This window comes from Thalassophryne amazonica, chromosome 19 (assembly GCF_902500255.1).
Source record: "Thalassophryne amazonica chromosome 19, fThaAma1.1, whole genome shotgun sequence".
Lineage (NCBI taxonomy): Eukaryota > Metazoa > Chordata > Actinopteri > Batrachoidiformes > Batrachoididae > Thalassophryne > Thalassophryne amazonica.
In genome coordinates, this window is record NC_047121.1 from 62,087,195 (window position 1) to 62,104,284 (window position 17,090).

A 17,090-nucleotide genomic window follows, 5' to 3' on the forward strand; every position below is an offset into this window, starting at 1 on the left:
AGCTCTCCCTGAGGAGTTGGTTGGACTCATGTGGAGCACTGTAATCCAAAGTGTCCCTCTTGCAGTACTGCTTTGGCTGTGGTGGTACTCTGTTTCTTGATGCTGTGCTGCCTGCTGATTGATTAAAAATGTGTTTGTGGTGGCAGCTGCAATTGGAAGGCATCACTTGTGTAATTGCTGGAGGTGTTAAAAATCAAGAGGAGGGGATGGAATAATGAAGTGAGGATGAAAGCTCTCTCTGCCAGTATCTCATATCTGTTAAGTGCTTCTCATTGAGTAATTTGTTTATGGATAGGTGTAAAGTGATAAGTTCAGGGGCTACGTGTTTCCCAAAACAGTTTGAAGATATCAAAGTGAAAGGTTTGCCTTTGGTGGGATGAATGAACTGTGACGGGAACAGGGACGTCTGCAACATATGTTAGTGCCATATGAACTGTCTACAACCATAACCAACATGGGTCACAACTGGCAAACATCCAGTTGAATAATGGTCTAGATTAGATTAGATTAGACAGAACTTTATTAATCCCTTGGGAAGACTCCCTTCAGGGAAACTGAGGTTCCATCAGCATTGTATAGCAGCACACAGGGAAGAAGCACAAAGAGTATCAAAAGTGAAAGTAAAAAAAAAACAATTTGCAACATAAATACCAGAAATACTGCTTGCGAGGACAGCAGATAATTTATCTTCTCTGTAAACTGAATTATTTTTCTGTCAAGCCTGCAATCCTTTGTTGTTTTATCATTGTTGAAACCCATTGATAAACCCAGTTAAGGCTGGGTTTCAACTGTTTCACATAACCCTAACCGGGGGAGGGGGTCTGAGGACACGCTTTGTCCCCTGTTTACAATGGGGTACTCAGGTCAAAGCAGTTTCAGCCTTTTGTTCATGGTAATGAGTCATTCACTTCATCAGGAGAGTCGTCAAGGGAGCCATCAGGAGAGGCGTCGTCCCATCATTAGGAGGGACAGCTGCCCTGTCATTAGGAGGGTGCTAACTAGAGCACAATTGGTGCTAATTAGAGCTATTGTTTAGTCACTAGCCTATAGCAGTCTGCCTCTCGGTAGGAGGGGTCTGGTTAGGTTTAAAACTCCAGCTTTTGTGGCTTCTGTTTATTCTTCTCTACAAAACTCAAGACAGAAGTCAGACTACCAGAGCAAGAATTTTAGCTGAGGAAGCTTCTGCGATTAGAAGCGAAATGTCCTCGCGTCAAGCAGCCCAGTCCAGTCGAAGATTCAAGCTTCTCTACTATGGAAACCACCTGGACAACTGAGAGGCTACACAGAAACATTGCCTTCACATTGTCGATTCTTTGGTGACCGGGATTCGTGCTCAGTTGTCTTTTCTTGTGATAAGAAATATGTATGATCCTACATTTCTCAAAGCAAGACTTCTCTCACATGTTAGCCTGCACTAGCAACCAGTAGACTATATACAGGGGAGCATCCACTGGTTTCTCTTATTTCTTCGGTCTAACAATCATGCTGCAAAATGTGATAGGCAGATAAAATATGTCCATTTTGGGCCACTATATCAACATGGTAGCGCAACATGGCGCTCCCATGTAGATGTAAAGGGCTCATCTAAGCATATGAAACACACTGATTCATTGTACTACATATATTTGAGTTCTACTAAGAAACATAGACTGTACACTATACACTGTAGCTTTAAGTTTGTAAAAATGAAAACTGTGCAGCAATAATGTCTTTAAAAAACCTTTGCATTTGAAATCATCTGTACTGTTGTACTAAATATATACTTAAGAATATGATGTCCACAAAGTCCTCCTCCATGTGTTGCAGTAGTAGTAATTTTCAAGTACCCTTCTACTTTCTTCATGAGGATGTGTTTTGTTGTTCTCTGAGTTTTAGTATAAAGCACTGTCTGATATATTATTCACCTTCCAAAAGGATGTAAAAGATATTTAAACTATTTGAAAAAGGTTTTGCCGAGAGGAAGCAGACTGGTCGGGATATTCATTACACATTATGCTGCCACGTGATGCCTTCAAGCCCAAAGGCTTTGTGGCTTTTGCCTTTATTTCATAGGATGGATGTGAACGGAGATGAGAAAACAATTTCCTCCGATGATGAACAGTTTAATCGACCAGAAGCACTTAGTGGGCAAACAACAGGACTTATCTTGAAGAAATGGAGAAAAACTTTTGCATTTGAACTGACATACCATAAAAACCACTGTGGTCCATCAGTGTAGCTCTAGACAAGCTGGATTTGTTTGTTGTTGACAAAAGCAAGCGTGTACAACAGAAAGAGAGTCAGGTGTTGGAAGGCTTGTTTGCTGAGCACAGCAAAATGTTGCTTCAGCCTTTTCTCAGATGCCCTCGTAAATCCTTCTGCAAGTTACACTTCCGATGGCACTCCGCTGTCTCAGCACCCGTCACACACTTGATTGACAGCCTGCTGTCACTCACTCTGGAACAGCAACAAACCCGAATAAACCAAACTGACAAAGATCTTAAAAATGCAATTAACTAACTGGAATTTGTGTAAAGTAAGCAGCTGCGGCTGATTGACTCTTCGTGTTTTATCCCCCCGAATTGATTTTCTCCTTTGCAGGAAACATCTTCTTAGGACGACCAAATGTGCAGAATACATCACCAAAGCATAAAAGCAGTTGTGTGCAAAGGTTTGCATCCCCTTCCTTTGAAATGGCAAAATGAGGAAAACGGACACTTTGGGTTTTGATCAACACAATATGTATGTAACATCCATTCAGCTCAGACAAGTAAGATGAACAGAGTGTGTATCCACTCATTGGAACAACCCCCCACTCCCTTTTTTAATGACAGTTGCTTAGATGCACACCAGATTTTCAAAAACTGTCATCCAGCCCCTCGCCTGCATCTTGATATCTGTGTAATGGACCAAGTAAGGGATTGCCTGTTGGGGTGGAGACCTTCTGTGCCCTACTATACCTATGGTAGCCATGAAGAACCAACAGGAACCCTGACCACAAGATAGCTAACGGAGCTCTGGTGAAACAAGAAAAGGCAGCTCAGGAGGAGGAGTTGATGGATTGTAACCCAACGGCTGTGAAGGTGGATAAAGGCTGCAGTAGGTCCCAATCGTCTGGGATTTCCTAGCCATAAAATCAGGCTAAGGATCTGTCAAGGACCATGCATTTGTTGGCGTGCACCAGCATCCCCACGTTAACCCTCTGGGAATGACACCATCGTATATGACGGCTGAGTACAAGTTTTACTAAATTATAAATAACTTTTTAATGATATGAGATAGAAACTTACTTTTTGCTGAAAAGCCCGCAGACTTTCGAGCCAGCCATCCACCATGTTTATACTCATCATAGAAGCTATGTGATGATGTGCGCAATGTGAGTGTCCAATCAGAATTGTGCACCATCACATGGTTTTCCAATATCCAGTTGTAAGGCAGAGCAGTCTCACATGGTAGACCAAAGATTGTTTGTAGAAGCAATGTGTTACTTACTCTTTTACATGTGAATGCTGTCTGAATAGGCCTCTGCTGCTGGCTCCATGTACAAAAGCACAGCATTGCGCATATGAATGAAGGAGATCAGCATAAGAGGTCTTTATTGTTACAGCCTTAATTTTGTATATTCTTTTGTACAAGATCCCAAACTAAGTTTATAACGTTAGTTATAAAGTAATAGCTGTTTATTATAGTTTTCTGTGTGTTTTGAATAAATGTGTGGAAAATTATTTTCTGCTTTTTTCCTTTCTTATTTCTGATTGTAAACCTTTATTACACTTAAACACAACTATAGCATATATATTCTGAAAGTACAGGTTGTCCTGAAAAAAGAGACATACCACTTGATTGTGGGATGCAGGGTGAGCTGTTAACAGCAATAATAAAACATTTATGCCAGGCGAGTGAACTGTCCAAAAAATGCCCTCGGACCCCAGAGGGTTAAAAAAAAACCACTCACAGGCATCTCTAAATTGTTCCCGGATGTAGAATTACATTATCCCATCCAGGAACTGACCAAAAAACATTCTTCCTCACCACCGATGGTTTGCCGTGATGATGATGGAATGATGCACACCGTAATTAAATTAATTCCATGACCCCAACATATTGTGCAAAGCAATAAATGAGTCTCATGAGGTTTTTTTTCTCATTGGTTCCTCATCTTATTTGTGACATCTTTCCTGAGTTCTGTAAATGCACCGGTTGACCCACAGTAACATTTGTTATAGGGAATTATCTTTTTTTTAATTCATTAATTATTTTACACATTCATGCAGTGTTTTTGTTTTTAACATTGGTAGTTACATGACAATGGCATCAGTTTGAGCAGTTCATGCACTCGTCCCATTGCCCGTTTTCGTCAAGCCTCAAGGGAAGCCCAAAGTGGACCTGTCTGAACAAATGTTTCAGCTGAACCACACAAGCAGAATAATGCACTATTAATACCACGTCCCCGCCCCTTTTTGTTCTTTATATAACAGGCTTCTCTTTCGCTCCACTGAAAATGCGCTTTACTGTGAATGAGCTTGCGGCTCTTGGTTTCTTTTCCACAGAGTAGACAAAAATGACTCTGACATTGTTCAGAAACAGCTGATTGCTGCTCCTTTGGAAGAGGATGCTTGTCTCGGCAGCTGATACGTGCGGTTGATTGCGCCTCTGTGAAGTCACTTGGAAGAACTTGAAACAGCTGTCTCATTTATTTTTTTCTTGTTTTGTTCTGTGCAGATGGTCTTGTTTGTATTGCTTGTGTCATTTTGTGCTCAGGCATGAGTAGCATCCAATCAGGTGGTGGCTTTTTAACGTGAGCGTAACAAATCTTTGTGTTTTGTATGTCATCGGTCAAAGTGTTTCTAGTCTTGGTGTAATCTCAGAGTTCTATTTCCCTCTTGGAACCATTGATGTGAGATCATTTCATGAGCATGCTACTGACAAAATTATTCTTCCTTTACTGTATCTAAAGCAAATTACATTGTTCAGTTGAAAATTGGACCAGACTGAATTGCACATGAGATTCTGCATGTCCTAATCAGGGACCAATATTTTGTTGGGTCTTCATTTCGCGGTTCAGGTCCAGGTGAGTTCCGTTCTTATCACCTCAGGCCTTGGTTCAGTGCTTCAACATGCCAAAATGCACAAGTGATATGAGTATTGGAATGTTGATGTCAATTTTATAGCATTGCATTATTTTAACAACTAACATCGTATTCTGAGGTACCAGAAAGGAGAAGTTAAGAGGAAGGTAGAAGAAAGGAAAATGACTCAATGGTTTAACAACAGATTCAGAAGAAGGCAGATTAGATTCACCTCACACAGAAGTTGGATAGCATGACAATGAACACTATTTTTTATCTTTGTAAAAACAAAAATGAAGAGCTCTTGTCATTTCTGCATGTTTGTTGCGCAAATCTTTGGAATTCCAAGTTGTCCAAGAACTTCTAATCATGTATACCCAACCTTTTTGTTGTTGTTTTTACACAGCTAATCTCAAAGAGCTGATCTCACAGACGATGGTCAGCTGGGCCCAGGAGTGTCACATACAGGATCCAGAGTTGGTCCGTAAGATGTTCAGCCTGCTGAGGAGGCAGTACGATAGCATTGGGGAGCTGCTTCATGCCATGAGGAAGACTTACACCATCAGTGCCGCCTCAGTCCAGGACACAATTAACCTCCTGGCCTCTCTTGGTCAGATAAGATCCTTGCTCTCTGTGCGTATGGGGAAGGAGGAGGAGAAGCTCATGATTGATGGACTGGGGTAAGTTGTCTCTTGCTTTGCTGTTTGTGCTCCAGTCACAGGAGAAGATAGACATTAAAACATCCATCCATCTGTTGAACATCTGATGTCTTTGCAGTTAGATTGCTCAGATATCTTCTTTAGTACATTTGAGTTTGATCACATTTGGTCACGGTGTAGTTGGTTGTCCTAGTGGAAGTGTGATGGAGTTTCTGTTAAAAGTTTGAATGGGTTAGATCCTAAGTGGCAGCGCTGTGTGGTTTGCACAGTTTATATTCTTTTGGGTCGTGAAGAAGTGGCGGAAATGAGATTTCTTCACAGGATCTGTGACTCACAGTGAGCACAACAAGAAGCTAGTCAAGTTTGTTCGAGTATCTGATTAAGATACTTCCTATATGCCTCCCAATGGTGGTTTCCAAGAGCATTCACCTTGGGGAGGCAACCAGAATATTATGAAGAAACTGTGTATCAATCTGCACTGGGAATGTCCTTCTGGGATTGGGCTACCTTACTTTCTGCCACTACAATCTGGCTTCAGATAAGTGATGGGCAGCTGTATGGGCAGATAGATGGATAGATAGGCAGATGGATGAATGTTGACTTAAACTTCAACAAACAGTGCAACTCTACCCATAAGTGAATTTTGTGTCACACATTAATCTACCCATGTTACATTCTTGTGACCACAACAAGGAAATTTATCTGATGTAGGGATGAGAATATAAAAATAAAAAAATCGTTAATAACAAAATGACGTTGATCCATGATCATGTTGATCCATTTTGAAGTGTGAAGTTGAATCAATTTCTGTAAATAAATAAGTAAATACACTTCCTATGCATTTCTGACATAAATTACACGTGAGGAACTTTTCTATATGTCAGTGTCATATTCTGATGCTATTACAACATTGAGAGACTGATGGTGGAAGAACACTGAGGTCATGCTGATTGATGTCAAAACATAATATAACCAAAGAAAAAAAACATTTATACAATGTCACCATGCCCACTGGGATGTGTCTTCATTCCCTAAACAATTAATTTTCTTAAAATGCTGTTTGCTGTCGGTGTAATGATATGATTCTATAAACAATGCCGGGCTCATAATTCAGTTTACTAATTTGAATCTGGGCATTAATGTTTATGCTTGAAACTCCATGAAAATGGTGTAATTTGACTTGAATTGACTTCAGACTCGATTTTTCAGCTTCAGGATCTAAATTGTCAAATTCTTGTAATACATTCTGTTGTGCCATGGTAGTAGTTTGTGTTTGTCACTGACAAATATAAAAATATCTATTATTCTCAGGAGAGTTTTGAAAAACAATTTTCCATGTGCATTCCCATGATTTGTGATGGGTAGGATCCTACTGGCATAACTAAGAGCTTGAATTTTATTGTGTATTACGTTTTGTAATGAGAATAACTTTTTTTTTTTACAAACATTTCATGATTTTTCATGAATCTGATGAAATACTCAAGCCTAATGATAATTTAAGGCTTAGTTTACCTTTAATAAATTGTTTGTTGTGAATTTGTTGTCACTCAAGTCAATTGTAATTTAAGGGGATTGGCTAATGTTTTAGTGAATGAATGTTGTGAATTTGAAAAGGCACTCTAATATAGGACCTAGCTAATATTAAATAAATTAATGTTTGATGTGAATTTGGTAAAGCCCTAATGGCAATTTGGGCATTAGGTAACATACTGAATGAATGATGTGAATAAAAAAAAACAATCAAGATAGTTCTAATTTAGGGATTAGCTAACACTTTAGTAATTAAATGTTTTGAATTTGGGAAAACTCTCAAGCTCATGCTAATTTAGGGGTTTGCTAACACTTTAGCGATTTTAACTAGTCGTAATTGAGTTAGTTTAACTTAGTTTAGTTTAGTTGAGTAATTTAATTTAACTATCATTACTGTACTTTTATTGCTTTTATTATTTTAATTCTATTTTTATTATTCGTAAGGAGATGTGCAAGTAAATTTTCATTACACAGTTAAACTGTTTTTCTGTGTATGTGACAGTAAACTTCTATTTAATATTTGTTGTAAATTTGACAAGGCACACAAGGTAGCGCAAATTTACATTTTAGCTAGGATGCTATAAATGAAAGTTTGTTGTAAATTTCATTAATCTCTCAAACTAATGGGAGTTAGCACTTAGCACAATTATGAGTTTTCATGGATACCTGGGGTTAAATTGTGACCTTTATGTGGGATTCACTTTTTTGGGAAATAGTTAACTTATGGGTTAGGGTTAGGGTACCAATAGCTTTTGCTTCAGCCCATGCCCTTTTGGCCGCACCCAATTGGGAAATCGAGTTGTTGTATTTTCTTCTGTTGTTGTTGTTGTTGTTGTTGACTAGAAGGAGAGAGAATATTTCACCCGTATTGGCTTCTCTTCATTGGCTCCCTGTTAATTCCAGAATAGAATTTAAAATTCTTCTTCTTACTTATAAGGTTTTGAATAATCATGTCCCAACTTATCTTAGGGACCTCATAGTACCATATCACCCCAATAGAGCGCTTTGCTCTCAGACTGCAGGCTTACTTGTAGTTCCTAGGGTTTGTAAGAGTAGAATGGGAGGCAGAGCCTTCAGCTTTCAGGCTCCTCTCCTGTGGAACCAGCTCCCAATTCAGATCAGGGAGACAGACACCCTCTCTACTTTTATGATTAGGCTTAAAACTTTCCTTTTTGCTAAAGCTTATAGTTAGGGCTGGATCAGGTGACCCTGAACCATCCCTTAGTTATGCTGCTATAGACTTAGACTGCTGGGGGGTTCCCATGATGCACTGAGTGTTTCTTTCTCTTTTTGCTCTGTATGCACCACTCTGCATTTAATCATTAGTGATTGATCTCTGCTCTCTTCCACAGCATGTCTTTTTCATGATTCTCTCCCCTCAGCCCCAACCAGTCCCAGCAGAAGACTGCCCCTCCCTGAGCCTGGTTCTGCTGGAGGTTTCTTCCTGTTAAAAGGGAGTTTTTCCCCTCCCACTGTCGCCCAGTGCTTGCTCACAGGGGGTCGTTTTGACCGTTGGGCTTTTTCTGTAATTATTGTATGGCTTTGCCTTACAATATAAAGTGCCTTGGGGCAACTGTTTGTTGTGATTTGGCACCATATAAATAAAATTGATTTGATTTGATTTGTTAGTAAGAGATTATCATGTTGGTATTTTGTTTATGTGCATGCTGAATAAAACTTATTCATTCATTCATTTATTCATATGGATGATGTGCGTGGTGGCCAATTGGTTAGTGCACTCATTTCCAAAATGGAAGGTTCTTTGTTCAAGATCACCTGCGCTCACTCTCAATGCTTTCTATGTATTTTTTATCTTACCATCTTGTCTGTTTGTCTCTACATCTGGAGTTGGTCCCCGGGTGCCGGACTGTGGCTGCCCACTGCTTTTAGTGGTTGGATTGTGTCTAACTGTAATTAGGATGGGTTAAATGCAGAGGACAAATTTTGTTGTATGTATGTATGTATGTATACAATGACAATAAAGACTATATTATTATTATTATTGTTGTTGTTGTTATTTGGTGATATTTAACAAAATTTCTTTCTTTTTTGTTTTTGTTTTTGGTTCTCTACAGTGATATCATGAACAACAAGGTCTTTTACCAGCACCCCAACCTCATGAGAATATTGGGCATGCATGAGACTGTCATGGAAGTCATGGTCAATGTGCTTGGAGGAGACAAGTCCCAGGTTTAATGATTTCTACCTCTATATTTATGTCTGCACATTATAAGCCTGACACAGCTTTCATTGTGGTGCAGTATTGTTGACCGAGAAAGTTTGTTATGGTCCAGTTATCGTTTGTGTGTAGACTTTGGCCGACATTAATGAAGACGCGGGTCCCAGTCGGTGAGCTTTTCTTAGGCTGACAGCAGCGGATTCTAAGACGAAGGGTCAGAAAGGGCAAAATGTGGCTAGCTGGCAGTGTATGAAGGTGTCAGGCCTTTTTAGACGTTAATTAGGGCAGACGACATGCAGGGGAATTCATAGTACCCAGACTGAATGAAGCCATTAGAGTAAATTCGGGGCCCCGGACTAAACCAGCAAGCTCTCCAAATCCAGCTGCATTAAAATTACAGTTGCTTTGAGCGACAATTTATGAACATCACTACAATGCCAAGACATGAAAATTGTCTATTTGAATTAATTGCAAGATACTCAAGAATTTCAGGTGGAGACATGTTGTCTCCTTGTGGCAATGTTTTTCTTTTCTCTCTTGTCTTTGTCCACATTGTCCACAAAGACAGCATATTGTCCTTAATTGTTTTTGTCATCTTCTAGGAAATCGCCTTCCCCAAGATGGTGGCTAGCTGTTGTCGCTTTCTCTGCTACTTCTGCCGGATCAGTCGACAGAACCAGAAAGCCATGTTCGACCACCTTAGTTACCTGTTGGAAAACAGCAGCGTGGGTCTCGGTGGGTAAAGTTCAATGTTTATAGCATTATCACTCATGCAGGGTGTGTGTGTGGGTACAAACACAATTCTAACATTTTCTGAGTCTTGGAAACAAGAATAAATTATTTTTGTATTCTGGTGCCAGAAAACACTGGAAAGTGGGAATGGTGACACCACGGTTCCAGCTACGGTGGGCAGCGCCGGCAGTACCGCCCAGTACTGCAAATTTCTGCCCGGCTCTCACGTTCAAATGGTTGTCCCGCCCACCACGGATTCACAAAACAGGAACTGAAATGTTGCTGAAAAATGTACCAATTTGATCGCATTTCAAGCTTTATAGAGTCGTACTTTTGTTTTATTTTGCAATTTCAACCAAATAATTAAACAAATGAGAAATATATTTCTCATTTTCTTTGTATCTAAGCGCAAACAGCAAAGACAACAGCAGTCAGGAGCTTTCAGCGCTCTGTGGGGCCGCAGTATGCTGAAAGCAGAGATCAGAGCTGACAGAGATGCACTCCGCTCTGATTTAAAGGGAAAAAAAATCCTCCGGAAAAATGTTTCATAATCCATTGTGCTTCTGTGTCGGCAGATGCTGATAATATACTCAGAAGGTTATCATTTATTTTACAGTTTAAAGGCTCCCTGTTTCCAAAAAGGTCAAAGAAAAACAGACGGTGATGGCAATTATGAGGTTATATTGTTAATAATACTATTAATAATAATAATAAATGATAATAATAATGCTATCCAACTGAAACATGTTGGAAAAAACTGTCATGGCAGAAAACTCTGCCTGCTTCACAGGATTAAAAAGGAACATTGTGTCATTTTTGAACAAGAGTGCAAATGCTATATGCCCATCAAATATCAATGTGTTTTTAACCTTTTCAATGTTATTTATTTTATTAACTTAGACTTTGACAGAAACATTAAAAAAAAAACTTTGGTATTACAAATATTACAACATAAAAAAAATTTTTTGTCTATTATTCTTTCTTTCAATGCATCTAAAACGACTCAAAATTAGTTACAATAGGGCTTGCCAATAGTGTTTTAGATGTATAAAACCCTATAGTTTAAGTGGGATCTACCCCCTTGACCTCCGCTGGGGCCCCAGGACCCCCGGCCATGAGTTGCGATCACATAATTTATCCGGCACTAAAATGGTTCGAGCTAGAACCCTGGGTGACACCATTATGAGTGGGAATGTTTTTGTGTAGGCTCTGTTGTCCAGGTGGTTTCCATAGTAGAGAAGCTTAAATCTTCGACTGGACTGGGTTGCTTGACACGAGGACGTTTCGCTTCAAATCGCAGAAGCTTCCTCAGCTAAAATTCTTGCTCTGGTGGTCTGACTTCTGTCTTGACTCTTGTAGAGAAGAATAATCAAGAAGTCACAAAAGCTGGAGTTTTAAACCTAACCAGACCCCTCCTACCGAGAGGCAGACTGCTATAGGCTAGTGACTAAACAATAGCTCTAATTAGCACCTATTGTGCTCTAGTTAGCACCCTCCTAATGACAGGGCAGCTGTCCCTCCTAATGATGGGACGGACCCTCTCATGATGGCTCCCTTGACGACTCTGCTGATGACGTGAATGACTCATTACCATGAACAAAAGACTGAAACTGCTTTGACCTGAGTACCCCATTGTAAACAGGGGATAAAGATTGTCTCAGACACCCTCACTGGTTAAGGCTGGGAGTAGGGGAAAAAACTACAGAGGATCTTCAGACAGCACAAAATCCCAGTTTACTTTAAACCGGTTAACACCTTGAGACAGAAATTAGTTCACCCTAAGGACAGGATCCCTAGTTACAAAGAGAGCAATGTAGTGTATTCTATCAGATGTCAGGAAAACTGTAACGAACACTACATAGGTGAGACTAAGCAACCTTTACACAAAAGGCTATACCAGCACCGCAGAGAGGTCACCAATGGACCTCAGTCTGCAGTTCATCTCCACCTTATAGACACTAACCACACTTTTGAGGACAAGGAAGCTAAAATATTAGCCAGAGAGAAGAAATGGTTTGAGAGAGGGGTCAAGGAGGCATTCTTTGTGAAATGTTTGAAACCCAGCCGTTAACCAGGGAGGGGGTCTGAGACACGCTTCATCCCCTGTTTACAATGGGGTACTCAGGTCAAAGCAGTTTCAGTCTTTTGTTCGTGGTAATGAGTCATTCACGTCATCAGCAGAGTCGTCAAGAGAGCCATCATGAGAGGGTCTGTCCCATCATTAGGAGGGACAGCTGCCCTGTCATTAGGAGGGTGCTAACTAGAGCACAATAGCTGCTAATTAGAGCTATTGTTTAGTCACTAGCCTATAGCAGTCTGCCTCTTGGTAGGAGGGGTCTGGTTAGGTTTAAAACTCGAGCTTTTGTGACTTCTTGATTATTCTTCTGTACACGAGTCAAGATAGAAGTCAGACCACCAGAGCAAGAATTTTAGCTGAGGAAGCTTCTGCGATCTGAAGCGAAACGTCCTCGCATCAAGCAACCCAGTCCAGTCGAAGATTCAAGCTTCTCTACTATGAGTGGGAACGTATTTTCCTACATCACAGTAATTTCATTGCAGTACAAACTGTTTTAATCTGTGTTAGTTTCTGAAATGGGACTTTCACCTCATTGACACTGAATAGAACCTGATAACCAGAAGGTTTTCCTTGTAAAATCAGCTGTTTGGCCACAACTATCAGATGCATTAATTATTTTACTCACAATCAGTCAATCAAACAGTCAATCTATTTATTTATAGAGCACTTTAGAGCAGCCACATGGTGTCCAAAGTGCTTTACAGTACAAACACAGATTCACAAAACTAAGACTAAAACACACATACAATAAATTCAAAACAGCACTTAAAAACAGAACATGTCACCTCCCCACTAGATGTTAAAAGCCAACTTAAATAAGTCTTTAACTTAGATTTAAAAAGTGCGAAGTCAGGAATAGTGCGCAATTCAGTTGACCTCGGAACATCGAAATAAAACTGGCCAGATGACCGTAATGTCCCAGTGTAAGTGCGGAGAGTTAAAAGGCTGCAAGCCATTAATAACTTTAAAAAATTAGCAATCTGGTCCATAAGTATTTGGACAATGACACTATTTTCTTATTTTTGCCTCAGTACACCACCACTTATAGAATCCTTCAATCCAAATGCCATGTTTGCTGATGATGATCATGCAGGATCCTGCTGTTCTGGAGTCTAAAGCGATCCCAGGACCTTCTTGCTGAGAGACAACAATGCTAACCACTAATCCACCATGCCACCCATTGTCAAACATGCAAAACAGAAACATAAAAATGTCTATATCTTCAAGATTCCACAAGATGACGAGACTCACAGTCCATCACGAGTGATGGAGATCATCCTCCTGCAAGTTCAGTCCAAAACCACGTGCTCAGACAGGGGAAGAAACAGTCGACCGCATCTCAAACAGAGAACGAGAGAGAAGCATCAATCAGCTGGAACTAACAACTCACAGACATTAATTCTCAGCAGGAAAATAACAGAGTAACAGACAGGATGCTTATGTGATCACTGGCAGCTACTCCTTTCCTTCTGTAAGAGTCCCAGAATTTAGATATGATGAGACTGAGTCCTGCTCCATTATTAGCAACAAATTTAAGATGGTGGGTAAAAATACTTCAGTACAACAGAGAACAGATGGGTCTTTAATTTGGATTTGAATGAATCGGCTGAATCAGATTTTGTTCTCAGCAGACAGACTGTTCCACAGAACAGGGGCACAGTCACAAAACGCTCTGTGACCTGCTGACTTCTTTTTAACCTTTGAAATACACAGTAATCCTGCATCCTGAGAACGCAATGAATGGGCCGGTACATTTAATTCACCAGATAGGGAGGTGCTAGTCCATGGAGGATTTTGTATGTTAATAACAAAACCTTAAAGTCTGACCTCACACGGACAGGAAGCCAGTGAAGGAATGCCAAAACTGGGGCAGTATGTTCAAACTTAATCCATAAATGCTGAGGGAGTTTTTCCATTACCACTGCTGCCAACGTGTGCATAGGTCTTTGAGATGCCCTATGTTATTATTTGTTGCTGTATCAATGAGCTGAATTAAAGTGAATGTTGCAGAAGAATGCCTTCTCTTAGACTCTTACCTTAGAGCAAGTGTGCCGCTGGGTGTGATTGTGGGTTTGTGCATTTGAATGAGTGTGGATAATCTATTGGAAAAGAGAGCAGCTCATCTCACTTTGCCACAGTTCACCGAGCACCCCGCTGTGCCGAGCACATCTCTCCTCTCCTGCACAGATGAATGAATGTGTGCACTTTTGATTGCTGCAAACAAGTACCAATAGTTTTTGTTTTTAATCCAACAAATAACACTGAAGAAAGAAAATTTATCATCTGTGAAATTCTACAAAAGTATACAGGATGCTCTGTTACTATGGTATTCTGGAGAATGTCTGTCTGTAATCTATTGGCCCAATGTAACTAAATGAACTATGCTATGCAAATAAGCACAGGATGCTTTTGCTATACAGTCTGTTTTTAAGATCTAAAAATAGTGGAAACATTGCCCCCCTGCTGTTTGCTGGAGGCTGCAGCCACTACATATAGCAGCTTGGAACACAAATGTGAATATAGGCACATTTATTGTGTGAGAACATAGATATAATCAATGCAGCAGTAAATCTGTGAGCTTGTGCATGTTCTTTGTTTTGAAGCTTCACCTGCCATGAGGGGATCCACTCCTCTAGATGTAGCTGCTTCCTCAGTAATGGACAACAATGGCCTAGCCCTGGCACTTGAGGAACCTGATCTAGATAAGGTATTGTCTCCATTCAGAGAAAAGTCTACTGAAACCGTGTCTCAATATAGTTGTGTGTTATTGACTTAAATTTAGAAGGAGATACCCATACTCAACTTCACAAGCACTCTTACATAATGTTACATCTGCCCTGTCACTGCAGGTGGTCACCTATTTGGCAGGATGTGGTCTTCAGAGTTGTCCCATGCTTCTGGCTAAAGGTTATCCAGACATTGGCTGGAACCCCATTGAAGGAGAGCGATACCTTTCCTTCTTGCGGTTTGCTGTCTTTGTCAATGGTATGATGGCTATTGGCAATCCCTACCTCTACTCTGTAGAAAATCTATATCAGACGGTATCTAGGTGGAGCAGGTAGGTCAGTGGATAAGGAGCTGCCTTCCCAATATCTATACCTGGGTTCTTTCCTAATCCCGCTCATATTACCTGCCAAGACACTTAATCTGCATTGTCTCATCTGTAAAAATGGACACCAGATTTGGCTGGTGCCTCTGTGAGGCATCACTGTTAAGCATTTTGAAGAACTGCTAGATGGAAAATAGAGATCCAATCCTCCTCCTCCTTCTTCTTCTGTCTAAGTTGAAACTTGGTTTGACAGCCCAACAAGAGTAAAACTACCTGCCATTTATATCTAATGCTTAGGGATGACGGTTTCTGGAAATTACAAGATTATCGTTGGGGGGTCCAATTTTGGGGGGTATTTCTGCTTGATGTTGTTACATTGAGAAGGCACATTTGACTGTCCATGGATCATATTAAAGACAAAAGTATGGGAATGGGGAAGTGATGGTCTAGTGGTTAAGAGTTGGGCTTCAGACCAGAGGATCCTCAGTTCAAGACCCAGCCAGACTGAAAAATCACTAAGGGCCCTTCCCAAGTTGCTCCCGGTGTGTACTGAGCGCCTTGCATGGCAGCACCCTGACATCAGTGTGTGTGTGTTTGTGTGAATGCGAGGCATAATTGTAAAGCACCTTGAGCGTCTGATGCAGATGGAAAAGTGTGATATAAATGCAGTCAATATAACAGTAGTTAGCATGTGTTGCTTACATAAAGATAGGCATAATTTGCAGTAAATGTCAAATTTTGTAATTTCTGAAAAATATTTGACACTGGATTGTATATGTTAAGTGTTGAGGTTCAGGTTGGGTGTTTTGTTTTGGTCCAGATAGTCCCTAACAGTTAACTGTGTCACTTCTGAGCCAATTTTGAACTTTGTACCAAGCATCAGGAAAATTGGAAACCAAAAATTCATCTAATCTCAAATGTAATGGTCTGTTTTCCAAGCCAATGGCAATTTTTTCATGACGTTCCATGAAAATAAGTGTATCCGTTTTTGTTAAGTTTGCTGCCCAGTAGCCAAACCATTGGTGGTTTGATCCCTGATAACTTCTCTTCAAAGTGCCCTTGAGTACTTCACAAAACTCTGAAATTGCCCAGCTGAAATTGGGAATTGGGAAGAAGAAGTACTTATTACATCAATGTCAGTACTTTTATTAATTTTTTTCCACCAGGTGAAAGCGTGGAGGAGAACTCTAGTGTTGTGGTCAAACTGCTCATTCGTCGCCCCGAGTGTTTTGGACCTGCGCTGAGGGGAGAGGGGGGAAATGGCCTGCTGGCTGCCATGAAAGAGGCCATTAAAATTTCTGAAACCCCTGCTTTGGACCTGCCGGGTTCTGTCCAGGGAGCCAGCTCTGACGTGTGAGCCATAGACACCAGCTGTTCTTTGCTTTGCATCTTGACCAAAATAATTCTCTATTTTTTTCCTTTCTGTTTGTTCCAAACTCTGATAGATCTGCTGATGGTGATGATGAGGAAGAGGTGGTACACATGGGCAATGCCATCCTGTCCTTCTACTCCGCCCTCATTGACCTTTTGGGGCGTTGCGCTCCAGAGATGCATGTATGTCAGATACAAACGTGGAAATGCAAAGCTCTGAAATGTTTTCCATCTGATTTTCTAGATTTTCACTGAATGTTCCCGCTGCAGCTTATCAACAAGGGAAAAGGTGAAGCCTTACGTATCCGTGCCATCCTGCGGTCTCTGGTTCCAATGGAAGATCTTGTGGGGATTATCAGCATCCCATTCAAAATGCCCATTGTAAACAAAGGTACGGTCTGAGTGGTGACTCGCTCAGCATCTCTGCACCTCCACCACAGACCAC

The 17,090-nt window shown here is 40.6% G+C and overlaps 1 protein-coding gene across 1 annotated transcript in view; it reads left to right on the top strand.

The window, feature by feature from the left end:
- Positions 1 to 17,090, top strand: part of LOC117532313 (ryanodine receptor 3-like) — a 323,993-nt gene that overhangs the window by 214,446 nt on the left and 92,457 nt on the right. The window contains 8 exon segments of the mRNA XM_034195633.1: positions 5,455 to 5,728; positions 9,313 to 9,427; positions 10,019 to 10,151; positions 14,829 to 14,932; positions 15,075 to 15,210; positions 16,441 to 16,627; positions 16,720 to 16,828; positions 16,916 to 17,036. Coding sequence (XP_034051524.1) covers positions 5,455 to 5,728; positions 9,313 to 9,427; positions 10,019 to 10,151; positions 14,829 to 14,932; positions 15,075 to 15,210; positions 16,441 to 16,627; positions 16,720 to 16,828; positions 16,916 to 17,036 — 1,179 coding nt within the window.